The 21844-nt window shown below is 38.2% G+C and overlaps 1 protein-coding gene across 5 annotated transcripts in view; it reads right to left on the reverse strand.

The window, feature by feature from the left end:
- Nucleotides 1-21844, reverse strand: part of LOC121325903 (zinc finger homeobox protein 3-like) — a 133376-nt gene that overhangs the window by 10599 nt on the left and 100933 nt on the right. For 3 of the 5 annotated variants that reach the window (XM_041268977.1, XM_041268978.1, XM_041268976.1), the window contains 4 exons: nt 13255-13362; nt 4531-4667; nt 4022-4222; nt 553-676 (listed from right to left, as the gene is read on the reverse strand). In XM_041268977.1, coding sequence (XP_041124911.1) covers nt 553-676; nt 4022-4222; nt 4531-4667; nt 13255-13362 — 570 coding nt within the window. The remainder of the gene's footprint in view (nt 1-552; nt 677-4021; nt 4223-4530; nt 4668-13254; nt 13363-21844) is intronic. The other 2 variants (XM_041268980.1, XM_041268979.1) reach the window with 1 other exon arrangement.

The raw sequence follows: 21844 nt of genomic DNA on the forward strand, positions 1-21844 counted from the left end.
GGCCTACAGTCATCCTGATTTTGAGATGTTGCACTCCCAACACAATGCACCAAACACACCTTTGTTCTTTCCCTTTTGCGTATCATTTTAATTCATGCCTTCATTTTTATAATATAATGTGGTAGAATACCCTGTGACTTTTACAACATTCTCATTACTTTTGCCTCCTGGTTTGAAATGTTCTATTATTTTAATCCCAATGCTCCTAATTTAATTGCACTGGCCCACTACTGAACTGTCTTCAGAAAAAAATATCCAGCTTCTTCAGAACATAATTTTGCAGTACACCTCTGCCCAAGTAAAAGTCCATATTCCTGTTTTACAACAACAACAGAAAGGGACTTTTATTTGCACATATATGCTACGATATGGCATTCTAATTGGAGAAGCTGCAGCTGTAAGCGACAGTCCACAAAAAACAGCAACAATAAAAACTGAGAATGTTCTAAAAGCCATGCAATTGTTTGTAACACAGACTAACCCGTTTGCAGCATCAGCTTGGGAATGGAATTGCTTATTAACGACAGATTACGCTTTTAGACACGGACTGACCTGGTTGCTTAATTGTGTCGTCAGCACTAGAGTTGGCTGCTGTCTGAGACGGGTTCTGTCCATCCCGTTCTGGGCCTGGCACTGGTAAGAACATGCTTGCGGGCAGAACCTCTGATGCTGTTACCTGTAGAAAAAAACACAAAGCCCAAATATTGACTGCTGCCCTGCATTTTGATATTGTTAGTAAGCTTCTCTGGTCTAACTAATTCTAACTTGCTGCCACCATGCTGCAAAGAAAGGGAATGTACTCTAGCATCAGCATAATACATAGATACTGTAAAATAACCTACTAACTATATTTAATGCTCAGTGATTTAACCATCAGCCACTATGGGAATCCTATAATTCTTTCTGCTCTCGATAAAAGTCCATTCAACCCTTGCAATGCATTCTTTCCATTATTGTAGCAGAAGATGTTACTCCACTGACCTAATACAATTCTTTATTTTCATGCAGCCATACTGAAATATCACAATATTATTGCGGAACTGTTATGCTATATCAATAGACAAGATTATTATATTACTCCAATCCAAAAGTTCTCCAAATAATATGAAACAGGCTCCTCTGTAGCATTATACATTTCCTGACAGTATAACTTAGCAATGCTGGGGATAATATGGGGGAGTGCTTCAGCAAGGGTGTCTGAGTGTGTGTGTTTTGGTAAATAATACCCCTCTGGTTAAACTCATACTTCTGACAGCCTCTCTAAGGCACAAATATTATTTTTTTACTTTATTTACCATCTTGGAATTCACACTTTGATCACAGGCAGTGTATCATGGGCCTAGAAACTTTTCCTGCAACCAATTAGTGAGATGGGCTGAAAGGCCTACCTTGGACGACTAAAAAGCTTATTAGGGCGCCTAATTAAATCACTCTCCCTTGTAAAAACTGCATCTCACTCCTGTTGAATGGAGCAATGTGGAGGGATGCTGTCATACTCTACAATAAGAGTATGGTGCAGAAATCCACTGGCTAGCAAAAATAGCGAGTAACTAGGGGGAAAGTGCTCTAGGATTTCTGTGCGAATAAGAGTGACTGTAATGGACTGCAGAGTGGTGACCAACAGGGAAAGGCTTAGATGACTGGGCAGTATAGTGAACCCATTGGCAGGGACCAGAGAAACAGAAACGTACAGATATATTATACATGGCATGACACCTGCCAATAGAGGCAAGTCAGGAAGGCACTTATTCAAAGTGACAGATCTGTAAGGTGTTTAAATTATTCTTTAGAGATCAGTGACTATCCCTCATTGAGTTTAAACAGGGAGATGAAGCTTTTCTGAATTACAGGTGTACATGTCAGGCATCGCATTTGCTTAATAAATTAACCAGTCATATATGTAGTGTGTCTATGTACTGCAGTTTCTTTCTTTAAACTGTGCAACCTCTGCACATACATAGACAGATAGATAGATATAATATGCTGCTGTATACTCTAATTTCATTTTGTAATTAGAAGATCTCAAGGAGCAATGAATATTGATTAGAAAGTGAGACAACAGCGGCAGGGTTTTCTCTTCACTCGAAAGGTTGAAGTCAATCATGTGTGAATGACAGTGCCCCCCCCCCCCAAAAAAAAGACAACAATTCATCACAAGCTCTCATTAGTAGGCTCCTATTTAACAATAATCAGTGACTGAGATTCGAAGAGGCTGGGAGATGCGGTACTGTCGGCTTCACCTTCCTTCAATTAACTCCCGAAAAAAAATAATCAGCTTCGCTCCCCACTCTGCATTTCAATATGCAGGATCTCTCACCCCCCCCCCCCCCCCCCCCCCAATCATCTCTACATTTACCACTGAAAATGATCATCCAGAGCCTTCCATATCCATTGTGGCTCGCTCGCACCCTTCCTGCACACATACATTACCTAACCACCTTCTTACACAGCAAAACGTTCTTTCTCTATAAAAGCCCACATTGGAAATACCTAATATGTATGTTCTGCAATATTTTATAACAAAAATATCATTTGTGTACAGAAGGGTAAACTAAAACATTTAGTAAGCACCACCTGAGATATGTATTTTGTGAGGGCTGGGAAGAGAAGGAATGGGATAAAGCAGCACAATCTCGTGCGTTTACAGAAAGATGAACTCAAAATGAACTGCTCCACTGTCATTCCGAATACAAACTGAGCAATCCAAATCTGTCTGCCTAGCTTGTCATAGCTACCAGCTATTACTAATCGATCGACAATTAGGGACATCTGGCTCGACAAAGCAAACCACAAATATGTTTCTGTGGGCTTCTTTCTGTACAGCTGTGAGCGGATTCTATTTATAGAGGTGGAGTTCCTTTCCTGTTGAAGCACTTTGGAGGGGTGAAGGGTTAAAGGATGAAGTAAATACTCTTTTCCCCAATCTTCATGCAATTAGTATAATCACGGAAGATACAGGAAAGAAAGGGAGACAGAGAGGGCTGTTTTTAGTCACTAAAAGTGTAAAATGAATGTAGCCCAGTGTAGAAAGTAAAAATAAAACAAAAATAAATAAATAAATAAAAAAAATAATAACAGCAGTGATTTCCATTACAAAGTGAACTGTTTCTAAACAACTGCTTCATTAGACAAGGGGAGGCAAGCACCAAGAGTATTCCAAGGTCACTTTTAATTTAGACCATCTAATTGGCAAATATAGTTCAAAATGGCTATCATCTAGCCAGACTCAGAATTAATGAAGCACAATTATTTTCATTACCCCTATCTCAGCCAGACAGCAAATGACACAGAGTGTGAGGAAGCGAGAGTACAGGAGCGCAGAGAAGAGAGAGAGAGAGAGAGAGAGAGAAAGCGAGCGAGAAAGCACATCTTTATGCATAGTCGGCAAGAAATAAAAGTCACCTATTTCAGAATTCATTAGGCCCATCTGAGAGAGACATGCGAAAGGAGATAGTAACTTTCAATTTATTTCCACTTGTTAAAAAAAAAAAGAGCTGGTTTTAAAGCGCATTATATTATCTCTGCTTTTCTCTCTCTCTTGCCAGCTTTTTTTTTTTTTTACCTCTATTACCTCTATATATATATATATATATATATATATATATATATATATATATATATATTGCTGCCTTACATAATAATGTGCTCACCATTTCTCTTCTGATTGTTATTTTTGAGTGGAAGGAAGGGATGCACAAACCATTGCACACATCGAATTACAAAACTACAGAGGCTTGGCCATTTTACCCTGTGAATTTCGGGACTGCTGTAAAGATAGAAACTGTCTGGACTGATGGATTCCAGATTTGGGACAAAACCCACTAACTGGAGTGCAACAAACAGATCAGTAAGTATTTGCAAGAAAGCCACTTCCATATTATTCACAGTCCGTCAACACATTTCTTAAGTTTAAAATAATTGTGGGGCAGCTGTTCTGGTTATTGAGTACAGGGCACAATAGACATTACAGACATTTATTTTTTTTTTTTTTTTAAGAATACACGCTGGCACACACACTCACCGTGGCGATGAGCTTCTCTACGCAGTCTGGTGCCACACTGTGCAGATGGGTAAGGTGGAACTGCAGGTGGATCTTGTTTTTGAGCATGTCCTGACAGAGAGGGCAGCGGAACATGGGCTGGACCGAGTGCTGTGTCATCACATGCATCCTGATGCGGTTCACGTCTGTGTTGCTGTACTTACAGTATGGGCACTGGTACATCTGAGAGAAACACGACAAATACAGGAGTGTTGACGGCTTTACTGGCTTCAGTGAGCGCAGGCAGCAACACCCAGAACAGTAGCCATTACCTGACAGATAACTCGTCATGGGGACAGCTCTGCATACAGAATATATGGTATGGAACCACAGTGGTAACATTTTCATATTTTGACATTTATGACATGACACACATTGCTGGTAACCCATTGTAACACCTTATCAGTGTGCTACCCTACCATATCTACCAAAATCGGTTTCAAATGCTAGAAAGAAATGCTGCCTTTCTTAATCCCAGTGTGCTCTCTTACCTGCTCAACAGAAGTCTGGTCTGTCGTCCTGGGACGCTTGGAGGCAAGGGCAGCCTCTGTTGCCCCGGACCCTGAAGAAGGTCGTTTGGAGGGGAGTGAGGAGTCTGTCTGGTCCTTTTCCACCAGGCTGGATGCTGCTGGACAAAACAAAAGCAGGGTAACTGAAGATGGGGCTCAGTCTGACAGGTTTCAATTTTCGCAATAGGGTGTCACTTATTAAGTCTCGCTTCCAAGTTTAAGGTTTTTTTTTTTTCTTTCTTTCTTTCTTTCTTTCTTTCTTTCTTTCTTTCTTTCTTTCTTTCTTTCTTTCTTTCTTTCTTTCTTTTTAATTTTTACCAGGTTTTTTCTTTCTTTCTTTCTTTCTTTCTTTCTTTATTTTTGTTTTAATTGCTGGAAAACACCATCAATACCAGGTTTTGGTAGTACAAGTTTAATATACAGTACCCACCACCTCAAGAAAGAAAAGATGATACATTTCAGAAAGCCAACCAAAAAATTAATTACAACAAAACCACAAAATGATTATTGTAACCCTATAGCCAAACTGGGTTTTTTTCAGTATAATATATATATAGTTCCAGAAAGCCAACAAAAAATTAATATACAACAAAACCAAAATGATTTATATATCCGTATATATATACCCTATATATATATATTACCCGATATATATATATATATATATATATATATATATATATAGATATATTATATATAATATATGACTATAGATACACACACACACACACATACATACAGTATATAGAAAATACTGTCTGTCTCTGGTGCTCTGGACAAAATTATTTTTCCGGACATCGCTGAAAAGAGTTGTTCAGTCTAAAATAAACAAGACTTTATAAGTTACTCTCTACCAGCATACTGTTGCATGCTATTTTTAACTGTAATTTTACTAATCAGTAATTACTCTTCTTAATAAAAGGTATCCTAGTAACCCATAACCACTGCAGATTGAACCTAAAATAAGACAGCACTAGAGTGAGAATGTGAGAAGTTATATGTGGCCTAGTGGCTTGGTAAATTGTGAGGGCTAGTAATTAGAATCGACTGAGAGGAAAGCAGTGTGGCCTAGTGGTTAGAGTGAGGGATTAAGGGTGGTGACAGTATGGCATTGTAGTTAGAGCTAAACGAATAGAAGGTAAGCAGTGTGGTTACATCTGCAAGTTTCAATATCCTTAGTGTTAACTACTTGTCCCTGCTTACTCAACATATCTCAGTGGACTACGGGGGTTGTGACAGCCATTTCTAGCACCTTGCTTTCAACTTAAGGTGCTACGTGATGACAGGAAGATATTAGAAAGTAGGTCTCTTATCCATTGTGACAGTTTAAAATCAATGTTAAATGATGCCTTGCATTTTGTCCAAAATAAACAAATAAATAAATAAATAATAATAGATTCAAGATGAGAAAAAAATTAAACATTAAAAATGGGTAATGGGTAATGGGTTACTGATTAATTTTTGGTTGAGGGACTTGGAAGATGGCTGAGTTGATTACATTTTGATTCAGCTCATGAAGAAAAGTGCACATGAGAATTTTGATTTTCCAGATGTTGCACCTGAAAAATAAACCCAGGGACGTGTGCAGGAAAGTAAAACGCTTGTATTGGGAATGTAGCTGAATAGCTGCACTGCATCCTGCACACTACATTGTAGGTTATTTGGTATATTGGCGGTACGTGTATCTGCATTGACCAAAAGTTGCCAGTTTGGAATACCCTGTTTGAAGAACAGGAATCCTAATTGAAACAAGAAATAAAAAATAGATACTGCTGTAAAACAAGATCAGAAACTGACAGAGCATTTTGCTCTGGTAATCCTTTTAATTCAATCCGTGCAGGATTAACAATGTGTAGCTTTCTCCCTCTGACAGCCTAAAGATAAAGCAGACTGCTAACCAATTCAGTTGCTCCCTGCTGTAAATGAAATGCATTAAAACTGATAAACATACATGAACATCACAGCAGACTGGTAAAAACACTCCCTCATAAAAGACCTTCTAAAATCCAGGCGGAGTGAACATGAGAAGGCTGTAGTGGCTTGCAATGCGAGCAGTAAGAATTTAATGTGAAACTTCAGAAGGTGTCTTGCTGGCCCATAACGAGGTCATAAAGAGTTAAATTTGGCCTGATTTGTAGACTCCTGGAAGGGCAAATTGGATATTGGGGTGGGGGTAGGTTAATCACAGCTGACCCATGCTCTCGTGTTCCAGACATTAAAATGTCGGCTCCAATCAGCGCACAGACAGCTGAGCTGATTACTCAGTGGGGGCCCCGTTAGTGCTGCCCACTGGATCTCTCAAGAGTGACCGAGGCAAAGGCAAAGAGGGGACATTAGGTCCAGTCAGACCCAATCCTTTTAAACACAGCCACCAATAAACAAAGGAAACATTAAACAAAAGGACCTCCCATTCGGAACTGGGGTGAAGTGCTAAAATTAACCTTTAGTCTTTAGACAGAACTTACTCTCAATGAGCCACAGAGTATTGTGTCTTTCATTTTGCACCCAAGGAGAAAATGTCTCATGTCTCTCCGATCATCAGTACTGAATTCTCTATACTATAGTTGCTGGCACTATGCTGTAATAATACATTTGCTGGTTCTCAGATCCAGAGCTGAGTTGTCTATACTGTATATTTATACAGAGTATATTTACTTTCAGCCAGTTAAAGGACCTGTATTAAAAAGACCACCTGCCTTTAAAGACCACTTTGAGATGGAGCTGCTGTTATAATGAGCATCGTCTGTATTTAAAATAAATAACATCACATTTTTTAAAGTAGCAGCTTCTTTTGAAATCACCTGAGTGTATTAATGAGCAATACATCAAGACAAGCCAACAATCAACACAATGCAAACTGCTATTTCATCAGTTCGGGGGTGGGGGGGGGGGGCTGACTTTCCTAACCGTGTTTATCGATCTCAGCTAAATGGGTTTATAATTGATCAGCAATTAGCAGAGAGTCTGAACAGCAGGTTATTAATTTTATTTATTTATTTATTGAAGGGCGAAGCACACTGTGAGCTCGATAAAAACTTGACTTACAAAAATCTGACTTGTGCTGCACTCAAGTGGCTGGGGTCCATTTTAATGATCTAAGCAGTACTGAACTTGAATACCACTTCTTTCTAAATAATATTTTAACACCACTGGTACTGAACCCCTTATCCAGTTGACTCACTAAAAAATACAGTGGAAACTGGTAGCGATACAAGATCTAAAATGCAACCTTTGTTGTTCAAAAAACAGAATTGCACTGCAATGTATTACAGAAATATTGCACTATATGCTTATAAGTAAATATTAATTACTAGTTAAGGGAGGCTGGGGGATACAGCAGACCTCCCACCTCTGAAGTTTTGCAGGGATGGAAATAAGACTCTCATTGCATAGCAGTTTGAGTCATTCCTGGTTTTACTCTGAGATTAACAAGAAACACCTAGGTTCATAGTAAAATCAGGAATGTGTGAAACTGCTATGCAATGGGAGCCTTATTTCCATCCCTGGGCTTGTTTGAATCTTGGAGTTGAAGGGTTGAAGTCCGGTCATGGTGTCTGTTGGGAATCTGTTTGAATGCAGCTAGGACCCATGAGTGAGTCCTGAGTGTTAAATTCACCAACATTAATCCTAAGGTTTTCATCTGAAAATGCCTAACTCACCTATATAACGGTTTTACATAAACACACAAGAAAATCAGTCTTACGTTCCAGTTTGCACTATGACCTTGACGGCACAGTCCAGGTTCTTTTCAGCTCAGATGAGAACAATGAGAACAAACCTATTCTGACAGGCAGAGGGAGTGAGCTTCCATCTTCCAGCACAAGTGAAAAAAAAAAAAAATCTAAGTCAATTTGGTGATTATTAATTCATAGTCCTTTCCGTAAATGGGGTGCTTCTGTGCTGTCGAGTCCCGTAAGAAAATTGGACTTTGGCACGTTCCCTCACATAGTCGGAGTGCATTATCTCTAACTGCAAGGACGCAGACAGGGAGTCTTGGGTCTCTTGAGCACTCACAAGGTGGCATACTTTCAAGGGGAAAAAATAGTTTTGACATCCAGGCCAATGGAGTTACAGTTAGGGAAAAAAAAAATACAGGATTATTTGTCTCTCAGCTCTAACCACTAGGTTACACAGCCTTCCTCCCAGCCTCTTGGCTTTACCCAGTAGACCACACTGCCTTGTTGTCCCACAGCTCTAACCACTAGGTGACACTAGCTCCCACCCAGTCCCTTAGCTACACAGAAGATCACACTGATTCCTTCTTCGTCCCTCAGCTATAACTGCTAGATCACACTGCATCTCTCCAATTCCCTTAGCTTTAACCACTAGGCCACTCTGATTCCCCTACATTCCCTAAACCACACAGCTTTTCTATTCTGTCCACTGTCTAACCATTATAGGCCACACTTCTTTCCAGTCCCTTAGCTATTTAACCATTAACTCAAAATCACAGTGCTGTTATTTCTTTCAATGCTAAATATAATTGGATATACAATTTTTGAAAAAAAAAACTACAATCCACGATAGAGCCATGAGCTATGTGGGGTTATTTTCCATTTCACCTTTCTAGTCAAGTAATTACTTTGTATCAATTAATTTCATATAAAGAAAATTACAGTGAAAGCCTGCCTCCAAATCACCTTAATATAGAAGCATGTCTTTTCTCTGAACCCATAGTGTAAAATATCTGAAATTAAATTTGGTACACCAACTTTCTACATAGACTGTTGCGGCATTTCAGCGCACAGAAAAAAAGTCAATGCAATTAAGAAACAACAGTATAATAACTAGCTTAATATAATACATCTTTAGATATGATTGTAGAATATACACACACACACACACACACACACACCATTTCCTTGGAAAAGGAAAAATGCTTTGTACCAAAAGGTGCAAAATCAAAAAGAAAAAGGTAATGCAGGTACATAAAAATCTGAATAATTGATAAAGAAAATCTATTATATATCTGGATGTTTCAGACTGCAAACTTGCTTATAGCACTGCCTTTTGCATCCAGCTGAAGAACATCCTGATTAGTTATATTTTTGTGTACCTACATTACCCTTTATATTTAATGACACACACACACACATACAGTATGGCGTATATCAGCCACCAGTACTACAGATTTTCTACTTTCAATACAGTGCAAGGGAATGACTTGAATAAACAGCCACTTAAGCAAACCAGAAACATCCATCTGGTGACCCCTTCAATTCGGTTTGCACTGTATATGTAAAAAATATCAAACTGGCCCATTTATTTTACATGTGGGGCAATGCTGCCCAAGAGCTTTGCTGCTCATCAACTGTCTGATATTAACACAAAAAAAAGAGAGAGAGAGAAGAGAGAGAAGAATCCAATTTGGTCGGATGCGGCTGGAGTCAGAATACGGATGACCTGTTTCATTTTATTATCCCTCACCGCCCCCCCAAACCTCTCAGTAATTTGAAAGTCAGGGAGGGGGCTGGAGAGGAATTATTCACCCCCCACCCACCGACTCACTACACCCCCCCCCCCCCCCCCATTTATGTTAAACATGTCAAATTCTATTGCGTGCCTCCCAGCCTCCCAGCACTAAAGTGTATTAACAGCCTACCTCTCTGCACCCCCCCCCCCCCCCCCCAAACGCTACGCTCGAGTCGGCGATGTAATTATGGAGGAGAAGAAATTATCACTAAACCTTTCCATCCTCGAGCGGAAACGCTCCATTTCCCTAACTTCCGCTAACTCTCAATCCATCCACAGTTCCTGTCCTTGCTTTCTTTTTTTTTTTTTGGAACCCCGACCCGGCAAATATTTATAAAATAAGAATTGTAATTCTTTGGGGTTGTTGGGGTCCTAACGAATAAACCCTTTCCACCGATTAACACCAAAATTGTGTTGTTACAAATGCCAACAAATTTTTATTTACTAAAAATTACGGTTATTGGGTGTAAAGAAGAGAGACAAAAGAGGGTCTGACGGAATGTTATTGAGACGTTTTTATGTCTGCAAAAATATGACCCAAATTTATGATATATATATATATATATACTATATATATATATATATATATGATATATATATATAATATATATAAATATGTAAATCATTGTCCATTATTGTTTTTATATTTTTTATCTAGAATAATTTAATTTCCAACCCCCCTCCCTCTCTCTCAAACACAGTTTATGTATGTGGTTTTTTTGTACTATGCTCCAGCTGTTTTTCCTTATTGAAACAGTCAGCCTGAGTAAATTTTAAAAAATGCGCATTGGGAGTCTGGCCTCTAAAAGCACCGTTGTGCTGTATGTTGTCAGTTGTCTGAGTGCCCTACAATAAGCAGCTGTCAATTTCCCAGTCTTTTAAAATAGATTGCTTTTACAGATTTAATTTCAGATTTATTACTACACCCCTACCATTCACGCCTAATTTGAGGTGCTGGTAAAGAATGGGTTTTCCATTCCTGAATCACTACATTATTTTTAGCACAAAGAAAAAGATTGTGTATTGTACTGTATATAGCCATGTTTAATCTGGTAAATCAGTGTAACATGTAACATGTAACATATATGCTACTTAAAATTACTATGTTTCTTTTGTTTAAATAATAAACGTCGCTTGTTAAATTTAGCCTAAACTAGACTAATTCAGCAAGCAAATGTGTAATGCGAAAAATAGAATAATAATAATAATATTTTTGATTTATGCATTTATTTTCACTGCTTGTTGATTTATCCTAGTTAGTGAATAAGCCACTTGACTTGACTCTAATAAGGGTCAGTAAGTAAATCCTGCTCTTCTGAAGAAAGCCTCATGTAAAACACAATGCAATAGACATGTGTGTCCTTATTTATCAAACCACAGACAGGCTCTTTCCACTTTCAAAGCATCCCACCTATAGCGGTTCCACAGACATCAAACGGCATGCAAGTGCTTGAGACTAATGCAGAGTCTATTTTTAACAAACGGCTTCAATAAGCCGTGAAATAACTTTTACAATTTTCATCCGAAACGCACACTTCCTTAAGAAAACACAGAAATAGACTTATTTAGAGATTAGGCACCGACAGGTGGAAGGAATATATATTGAGTAACCTTGTCTTATGTTGCATTTTGATCCTGTATTCTACAGGTAATAGTAAATAATTAATAACATTGTTCATTTGAAAGCATTCATTTTTAAGTGGTTAAATGCATTAAAAGTACAATCAGAGACTACCTTACAATGACAAGCTTGTTTATATATGCACCAACACTGGATAGAGGGAAGTGTATTTTAATGTTAGAATCAGCGCGAGTCTTGAAATTGAAGCCCAGCTATATAAAATCCGAAGGTTTTATAAGTGTGACGACAGCTACATGCTAAATAAAATAAAAGGCAAATGCAGGTGCTACGATTTGAAAGCCATGCATAAGAACAGTTTACCAGACATCAATCAGTTATTAGATTCCCAGTTAAAAAGTGAAGACAAGTTTGTCACCAGCATTTGATACCAGTATGGACCATTGGTTAGCGAGTTCTGGCCCCCCCCCGCCCCCTGCTCCCAGTGACATCAATCGGAACTCATTCTGGCTGTTGAGTGCTGCAGAAACAACCTCATAACCACTGTTTCCATGACAACTAATAAAATAGTCCCTTCGCACATCATTAACGTGTAGAGTAGGATCGTCGGTCCAGCAATTTAAATATCTCCAAAACACTTACAGAAAGAATGAATAATACATGTTTTAAAAACAGCCTGTCGGCATTACCTCAGACTCCTCTAGCTAGGGGGAAGGATATCACAGCTCCTGCTAAACTAACCCACAGGTCCTCCTTGTGTCCTTATTGTATCTTAGTCCCATCCCTCTACACTGAATCTAGATAGAAATGTCACCCAACCCCAAAAATGAAAGGCAGAGCTTTTGGTAAAAGCTAGTTTTCATCATTCCAAACCTAATGCTTGCCTTGGATATATGAATATGAGAAGATGTGAACATAAGACGTGTTGAACGAGAAGAGGCTGTGAGGCCCATCGTGGCTCTTCCCTTGTTAGCACACCATTTGCTCCACCTAATGGAATCTAATCCCACAGGGCAGAACCTAATAGTTTTTTTTTGAATGCTCAGTGTTTTAGAAGTTACTAAATCACCTTGTAAACTATTCCATGCATTTTTAACATGTTCTGTTCTGAACTTTTACTCAGCTTCCATTTGCGCCCTGTCTTGTGCTCATTTTAAATTTGTGACGAAGGTTAACTAAATAAAAGCTAAATACAAAAACCACTGCCTGCATAAGTACAACTCATTGTGCATTCGTTGATTTTAACCGGGACTTGGAGGTAAATCCAGCCAATGAAGACGTCACGGAACTGCCCAACCCAGGCCCTGTCCCTGGCCCCCATTTCTCATAGTCTTTTACTCCAGCATGTCATTTGCACAAAACAATACAACTGACAATGTTTGTACAAAACTATAGAGTGCAATACACTCAGAATGTTATTTTAACAAAGGACTCCTTATCAAATTCATTCCTTTAATTAAAAAACAAAAATGTTGCAAATGATAGGCGGGGGTAAACCATTGAATAACTTCAAGCAGCTCAGAACTGGGGCCTCATAAAGGAATGAATGAATTAATAATTAAATCAATAAATTAAATAATTAATAAAAGCCCTAGACTTCTGACCGAATGCCTGTCGTGCTGGTCGATTGTGGAAGACACAAAGACGGGCCTTACCTGTCCCTTTGGTGAGCTCCTTTTCCCCCCCACTGTCTCTGTCTTTGGTTTGGTCCTCCTGGTCTGTAGTGGTCTCACTGGCAGCCTCCACATCCTCACTCAGCTCTCCTAGAGGGGGAGGAGAGCACAGAACATGTAAATAACCTCACTCAGAATTGGCTGATTTTATTAAAGGGCTGGCTTTCCTTTTTTTCTATAGGAAGCTTCATTTACACCGAGTGACATTCAATTACAAGATTAGAAAAAGGAATTTCTATAAAAGTAGCATGCTGCATAATATACAATAGAATACAGCAGCGCAGGGGATGAGCCTGGTAATATAACATCAGCTAATTATATTTATTTTCTATGGAGGAAGACATTTACCTAGATTTTCAATTAATCAGTTGCTTCAGAAACCTAGGTGTTATAAGAGTATAAGAGCATTTTCTTTCTGAAGAGGCAACTTCTATGTCTGATTTTGTTTTTGTTTTATGATCTGGAAAATGTATTGTAAATGTATACTGCTACTACTTCCAGTACTACTACTACTACAAATAATAATAATATAATAATAATAATAATAATAATAATAATACCTTTTTACTATTTTAAAAATACAGTTTCCTTGTTATTTATATATAGGAAAATGAAAATCCTGACATTAATTGAGAACAGTTTTACTTCCTCCAAATTCATTATCCATTTAAAAATCAACATGCTTTCCAATTCTCAACCTGTGTTTTTTTTTTGGTGTAATTGCACAGGTAATGCAAATTATAATCATAAATATTTAAACTTTTCTTTTTTCATTTCTGCAATTTACTCTACTGCCAGTTAAAAAGCATTTGGTCAATATCCAAGACCATTTAAAAGGGAATGAACTCAGAACAATGGAGAAGCGATAATGTCACCTGTAAGTAATGCAGAAGAAAAATGCAACAACAAAAAAAGCTAATAAAATGAGCATCAATCTTCTTTATTCCCTCCAGTGACTCCCAGCCTCCCCCTCCCTCGCCTTTAAGTTTGTTTAAAAGTAGTAGGACTGATAGATGACAAAACTGATCCGCCGATAGTAGACTGTTCCTCAGTCAATAAGCCCCAATCAGTTATTACAGAAGTCAGCTAATTCTTGGCAAATGTACTTAAAATGTTCTTTGAAAATGCTTCCACACACTATTCTCTGCACATCAGATTATTGATATATTGACGGCTCGACAACAACAAAAAAATATACATATCCTGTTTAAATATTTACACGACCAGTCAAATGCAGACCACTAAGCAAGCCTGACAGGTAAAAACAGCTTTGTGTAATCGACTGTGTTGCTCCTTTGAACTGCAGAACCTCAAGTTACAAAAACCAACCTGTACCCTCCAAAAATCTTCTAAAGTTAACTTCGAAGACTTCTACAGAAATAATGTGGTGTAGTAAAGCTATAAATAGAATAGTATTCAGAATTATAAAAAGAGTGCTATTTAACCCTGTACTCCATCAAACTTTGACAAAACAAATAACACGGTCATTTTTGCCTCACATTTTTCACTGGGTTTGTTTAAAAATTGTGAATAAATAATAGAAAATAAAAATCAGTTAGTGGCTTCTGTAAGGAATTAAATGAATAACTGTATTAATACAACATGTTTATACTCAGTAGGAAATGGAATGGCACTGGATCTGTCTGCAGTCACTGTGTTGAGATTAGCAAGAGCAGGAGATTACTTGAGATGAGCACGTTTATTTGAGTCCAAGCCTTCATTCAAATTCTCCCTTCATGAATTAAAATGACATTTAAAAAAAATTAAATGAAAAAATGAATGCTGCTGTTTATTATCTACTTTCTACCCAGAACAAGATCATTTTTTTCTTACCTGTGACATTTGTAATTGCTAAAATTAATATTAAACCTAATTTTAAATCAATCCAAATGGGCTTCAAAATATTATAGGGTTTGTGATGTGGATCAGTCTCCACTTGGGGGTTAGGTTGAGACCAACAAACTCAATTGTGACTTAAGTAGGCTTCGAACCCAGGCATCCACACATAAATGAACTGGCTTTTACTGTACCTGTCTATTTCTTAAAATGCAAGTAAGTGATTGCTTCCTCGTTTTTAATTACCAATACTGTTTAGAAAACTGCCATATAAATGCCAAGTTGTTTTTGAAGCGGTAGCCACAGCAAGAAAAGTCATTCAAAAAAAAATTTAACAAAATAAAAGAAACATTAAAAAATACATACAGCTGTGGGATTCTATGACCTTCTGTAATGTGCTTATTGGAGGTAATGTCTTCAAGATGGTCAAAAATAATAAAATAATCAAATTAAGAATGGAACAAGCAGACAGAACAGATTTATCTTGCAATCTGGAAAATAGAAGCATGCCACAATAAATCACATGCTCTGGGCTGGGGTTGTTTTTAGTGCTAGTTTAGCTTCATGCAGTCCCCTTTTATATGAAGCCAGGACTGGACAGTAGAATAAATCCCAGTTCAGCGATAAAGTCTGTCTGTTTTTTGTAAAGGCACAGGTGGTCATTTTTAGATAGCGGCTCTATAGGAAGTTTATATTCCACTTAAATATGACTTGTCATACAGTCACATACTAGAATATGACAGTTTTCTTTCTGTGCACGCACCTTTCCCAGAAGGCAAGCATTGTTCACCTTCTAGTTTGTTTGTCTTCCCCAAAGGTCATTTTAGCCGGAGGAAACCTCTTCCCCTGAAATCGGCTTTTGACACCTGTCATTTTACGTCAGTTACAGACCAAGGATCAAAGCGATACACAATTTAAAAAATGCCTTTAAAATTACACCCCTTTTCTACAGAGACCTTTCCGGCAAAACTACTGTTCCTTAAAGTTAGTACTTATGAGGCATTGAAGGCTGACTATGAGGCAGAGATTCCTGGCAAACCACTGGCACTAAAAAAGGGGATAAGCAACAATATGCTTGGCTAATCTTATTGTGAGGCCAGCAAGGAACTCTGTGGTAAAGCTATATTTTTTAGGGTGCAGGGTGGACTGTCTAGTTCATGGGTCTCCAGCCCTGGTCCTGGGGGGCTCTATCCAGCAGGTTTTCTAGGTGTCTTTACATCATCAGTGGTTAAAGATCTGGAACACTTGTTAATCTTGACTAATTAAGCCAATAATTGTTTCAATTAAGTAACTTGGAGATTGGTTGAAACGAAATCCATCAGCCACAGTAGCCCTCCAGGACAAGGGTTGGAGACCCCTGGTCTAGTTATTTTCACTCAATCAGAACACAGCTTGATTTTTAAAACCAAAAGCTTTTTTTCTTCTTTTTGCTGTGTAGCAGGACAAAAAAGATTTGTCCTTTTTTATGTAAAATGATTTTCGCAGGCTGAGCATTCCGCACTCAACTGCAGGCACATTACCTGGCTGACAAGAAACCAGGGAGCAAATTTAAACCAAAAGAGTCCTTCTTAAGGTTCATATCCGTGCACATGTCCATGCTTCTGTTTAAAGCCAAATAATTGGACTATGGATTATGCTCTTTGGCACTGGCGCTCTGAGAATGCTGAGATCTTGTGTTTTAAATAAAGGTATTTAAGTAGGATAACTGGCTTGGAGTAGAAAGCATATTGAAGTGTTCCCAAGATCCTACGTGCATATTTTTTCTATTATAAAGATTGTTTCTATTATGTTTCCGTGGTAACCTCCAATTTCCGTCCAAAAAAGGAGAGAGAGAGAGAGACAGAAAGCTACTAATGATCAGCGTGTACACAAAAGGTTTAAATGATTAAAAAGCATTTAATTTCAGGACATTTCACAGAAAAGCCCTTATTTTCTCTAAAATAAATTACTTTGCAATAATTTAAACCTTTTGTGCACAAAAAACTTTTCATTTTATATAGATAGATAGATAGATAGATAGATAGATAGATAGATAGATAGATAGATATGCTCTACTTAATAATTCAGCTATATGCTTTCTCTATTTATTACTTATTATATAAAATGGCATCACCACAGCTCATCTTAAATTGAAAGAGAATTGAGGCAGGTGTGGTGTGTGCCCCGGTTTGGTCCTGGCTAAAGGAATCCCAGAGTGTTTTTTCTAAAGATGGTTGTTGTTTCTCAGCGTTGAATCTGTGGCAGGCCTATAGGTGTAACCCTACACAAGCTGAGCAAGAGAGAAAGAAATGGAGACGAAGACACACCAACAGAAAGAGACAGAGAACATGAGATAACAAACGACAGAAACAAGAGAGGAAGCATCAACAAATAAAAAATAGAGGAAAAAAGGAGAGACGAACTGATAAAAATAAAATAAGGAAAGAACAAAGGTGCAAACTGCAAATACAGTGCAAGACAAATACATACTCAACTCCAACCTGCGTTCTGTATAGGAGCGAGCAAGCAAATTTACAGCACTCTGCTCCCTTTAAACTAAATGCAATATGAAGTAGCTGAAGCACAGTTTGTGCCTCAACACAGCTCTCAGACAGAAGAGAAAGGGAACTGATTCCACCACAGACAGACAGACAGACATCACTAACACTTAATCAAGACCTTTAAACAACTGGTACCATTTTGTTACAAAAGGAAAACTGTTAATAATATGAAAATAGTAACACACAACATAGGAGGCAGCTTCTTGTTTCCAACACTTTGACGGAAATACATTGATAAATCTGCCCCAGTGGCTCAATCAGGATTCTCTCCTGGTAATTATAAATAAATAAATAAAATAATTCCTGTTTTGTAATATTCTGAAATATGTTAACTCTGTGTACCTTTCCCGTCACACTGCTCTCCTCACAAGAACAAACCAGCCTCAGCAGTTTGCCTTTTTTTTTTTTTTTTTTTTTTTTTTTTTTTTAAGCAGCAGCATCAGATAAAAGCAATCTTATTTCACACCTCACAGCCTCTCTGGACCTTCTCCTTTTTGAACCCCCCTCTCCTTTTCCCCCCGTATCAAAGTGGTCCTGACTCCGGGCTGTGCGGTGTAAAATGAAAGTGACAGGTCCGTACAGCAGGACAATGGGACACAGGACTCACGCTGGGAAGCTTTCATACATTGTCTTCTCCTTATATCAGCACCTCTCCACAACACTCACACCCTTCTAAAATAATCCCCTATCTAATAGGGAGTGTCCAGTTGTTGTGTCAGTCAGGATTTAAAAAAAACAAAACAAAAGAGACTCCTTATACCAAAGGCAGTTTACAGCACTAGGTCTATAACCACAGGCTGGACTGTGTTTGTTGACTGTGTTTACTACAGGATGGGAAACTATATTTTAAAGTTAATTCAAGGTTAATTCAAGAGTCCTTGAATTAACCTTCTATTTTTTATTATTATTATTATTATTATTATATTATTACTTATTAATATTATTTAAGTAGCATTAACAATTAATAACCTCGATGTTAATACAAATCTTGTAGCTACACATGGACTACAAAATTTTAAGGAGAACTGGAGGTGTTTTGAAACAAAGAAAATCACAATGACCTCTAAAAACCTCACTTAAACTTCAAAGAGTATATTTCTTTATAAAGGGTTATGTATATATAAAAAAAATATTATATTTTTAATAAAAAAAAAAAAAAAATAATATATATATATATATATATATATATATATATATATATTTTATATACAAAATCTAAAAAGAACTCTATCTGAAACATAAATCAAACAGATATACTTTGTATATGGGTTTTAATTCAAAACCAGAAGCTAAAATGAAATATATTAATATTTATCAAATTAAATAAAAACATACAAACCCAGAACAACGTCTTCAAGAAGTAACACACCTGTCAAAACCAGCTTCGGTCTACTGTCCAATCACTTGTTGCATTCATACAGTTTAGGGATGAGGTTATTTTACAACTGGACTTGCATTTTGAAAATTGATAGCACCCTTCACCACAGTGATACTGAAATTCATGCACACACATACAAAATGCACTTCTCTACAAAGGGAAGCAATTACACTGAGCACTCCAACTCACTAGCATGTGGATACCCAAAAAAAGATAAATGTTCACACGCACACGCACAAGTACATGCACATGTACACGTACACACACACACACACACACCTATTCAGCTCCCCCTCTAGTAAGAACATGAAACAAGCGTACCTTTTTTTATTTGCTATAAGGATGCATCTCTATTTCTCTTTCTGCCGTGGTATGTGTCTAAATTATGTGTAAGATTTCTAACCTGGCTTTTCTCAGGCATGCCTTTCTCCCCTCCTGCCCCTGATTTGACCCCTCCAGCGGTAGACGGATCTAAATGTGAAAGAATACTTTGTCTCCCCATAGGGCTTAAAGTGCAGGGGGGTTGGAGGCTGGGGGTGGGGGTTAGGACAGCAAATAGCTAAAAAACTTTAAACGCTGAGTTAATTACAAACAGCAGGGATTTGCGGACTGCCTTAGAACAATACTGCCCACCCCCCATTCCCACCCCCCTTGCACTGTCCAACACTTAATTTTAAAAATCGCAGGCCATTTGGGTGGACACTATGCACACACAGGTCATTCCGGGTCAGTTTTGCTAAATTCATTATATCTGTTATGATTTAAAAGTGGGCATCACATCAGGCATACAAAGCTAATGAGGGGAAAATCTAATTTACACCAGTGGAATTCATGTCTTAAACATACATATATATATATGAATGTATTTTAATCTAGATAAATCTTTTCTCTGCAATGAGATACAGTTTTCTGATCAGATTTCAGTTTTAATGAGCCTCATGTTGTCCCGTCATGAAGAGTGGTAATTTGGAGAAAGCTTCCCCGCTTCAGTGAGCTGCAGGGCTGACCCCTGGACACTGCAGTTGTCAAGGTCACAAGCAGGCATTTCAGCTGTGTCCCTCAGACTTGAATCTGAAGGAAGAAGGAAGATTGGGCAAGTTTCCTAGCTTTGGTCTATTTCCAAAGGAAATCAGCAGTGGGAAATGGTTCAGTTCACACACACACACACACATTTGCATTCCTATATTTGTGGGGACTTCTCACTGACTCTGACTATATGTATATTTACTATTTCTAACTCCTATCACACAAAACTTCACACAGGGTGAAAGTCAATAACAAACTAAATATTCTGGCACTTAAAAAAAAAAAAAAAAAAAAAAAAAAAAAAAAAAAAAAATGTAGTCTTTGCCAATTATTTTACTCAATTTTTTTCTCCCAAATTTGGAATCGGCAATTCTGTTATTATTAATCCCAGTTCACTGCTGCAACCCCCTGGTGTTTCGGGAAACGGTGGCTGACACACGCGTCTTCCGAAACGTGTCCTTGCCAAGCCGTCTTTTTTCGCACTGCGGCTCCACAGTGAAGCCATCGGACCTATAATGCCGGCGGACAACACAGATCTGAATGGTTCCACTGCAGACCCGCAGGCGCCCTATCAGCCACAGGGGGCGCTTGTGCGTGGTGAACCTAAGCTCTCCCTACCTGTGCAGCGTTCGGCCAATTGTGCACACCCCCAAGGGAAACATAGGCTGGATTCGAACCTGCGATCTCCAGGCTATAGGGCGCATCCTGCACTCCACGCGGAGGAGAATTTAGTTCTTAAAAACATGTTTTACAAAGTGGAGTTGTCCCCTCAACATTGTTTTTTCAGGAGTTACTATCTTTGTGGGGACATACACATACACTTAGGGGAACTGTCTGTATAACAGTTTGGTATTACTGTTCCTAAGAGAATATAATTAATCTCTGAGGCTTTCAGTCATATCATTATTACATGCACGAGAAAAAATGCAGACAGCAAAAGACCCTCACTTGCACCGTAGTGACCAATCGGAGAACACCATGAAGTACGAAGATAACAACATCTCATTTTAATAAACAGAGATGCAACAATACTGCACAAGAGCACAAACTAGCAGCAAATGGTAGGGATGGTTGGGTTACATCAAAGAGCTTGGAATTGTGCTTGACAAAAACACACACAACAAAGACAAGCCATTAGGGTCCTCGTAACAGGTGTACAAACAAACAGAGATTATAAAAAGAAGTGCTTGAGCTTGATGCACATTTCCCTGCCAAGCATTGGTTTAAAAGCCTCAGTGCATTTTACATGGATGCTTGGAGGTTATTTTCCTACACAGAGACAGCCAGGATAGACACTCACTCACTCTCACTCTCACACACACTGTACCAGCTCACCTATTTCTAGTACTGCGTTTACACTGCCACCTCCGACCTAAGCCGGTTTAGGTCCGAATGGGCGCTCATACCAGCTAAATTACAATATGTGCTCTATGATGTCATAACGACCACCGAAGGGATGAAGAGTTTTCCCTTCCCCAAACCACAAAGGCGGAACAGGCAGAGTGGTATTACAAACAAACAATAGTGTCGTGTTCATATTGCAGGGACTCATCTTAAAAATATATATACTTATCTTGTAGTCGACGAGAAAAATGGTTATTTGTTTAGACAGTGTTTGACACAACATAGCGGTTCCTGACTCATTTGTTATGTGAAGGATTTCACTGTGAGTAAGATAAGTACATTTGCTGTTTAGTACTGTAATAAAGACCCTTTGGTTGATGTGTGAGGCATAAGTCCTTTATTTTTTGTTAAAATAAGCAGCCACAGGAATACCGGAGGAAAAAAAAAA

The sequence above is a fragment of the Polyodon spathula genome, chromosome 13 (assembly GCF_017654505.1).
Source record: "Polyodon spathula isolate WHYD16114869_AA chromosome 13, ASM1765450v1, whole genome shotgun sequence".
Classification (NCBI taxonomy): Eukaryota; Metazoa; Chordata; class Actinopteri; order Acipenseriformes; family Polyodontidae; genus Polyodon; species Polyodon spathula.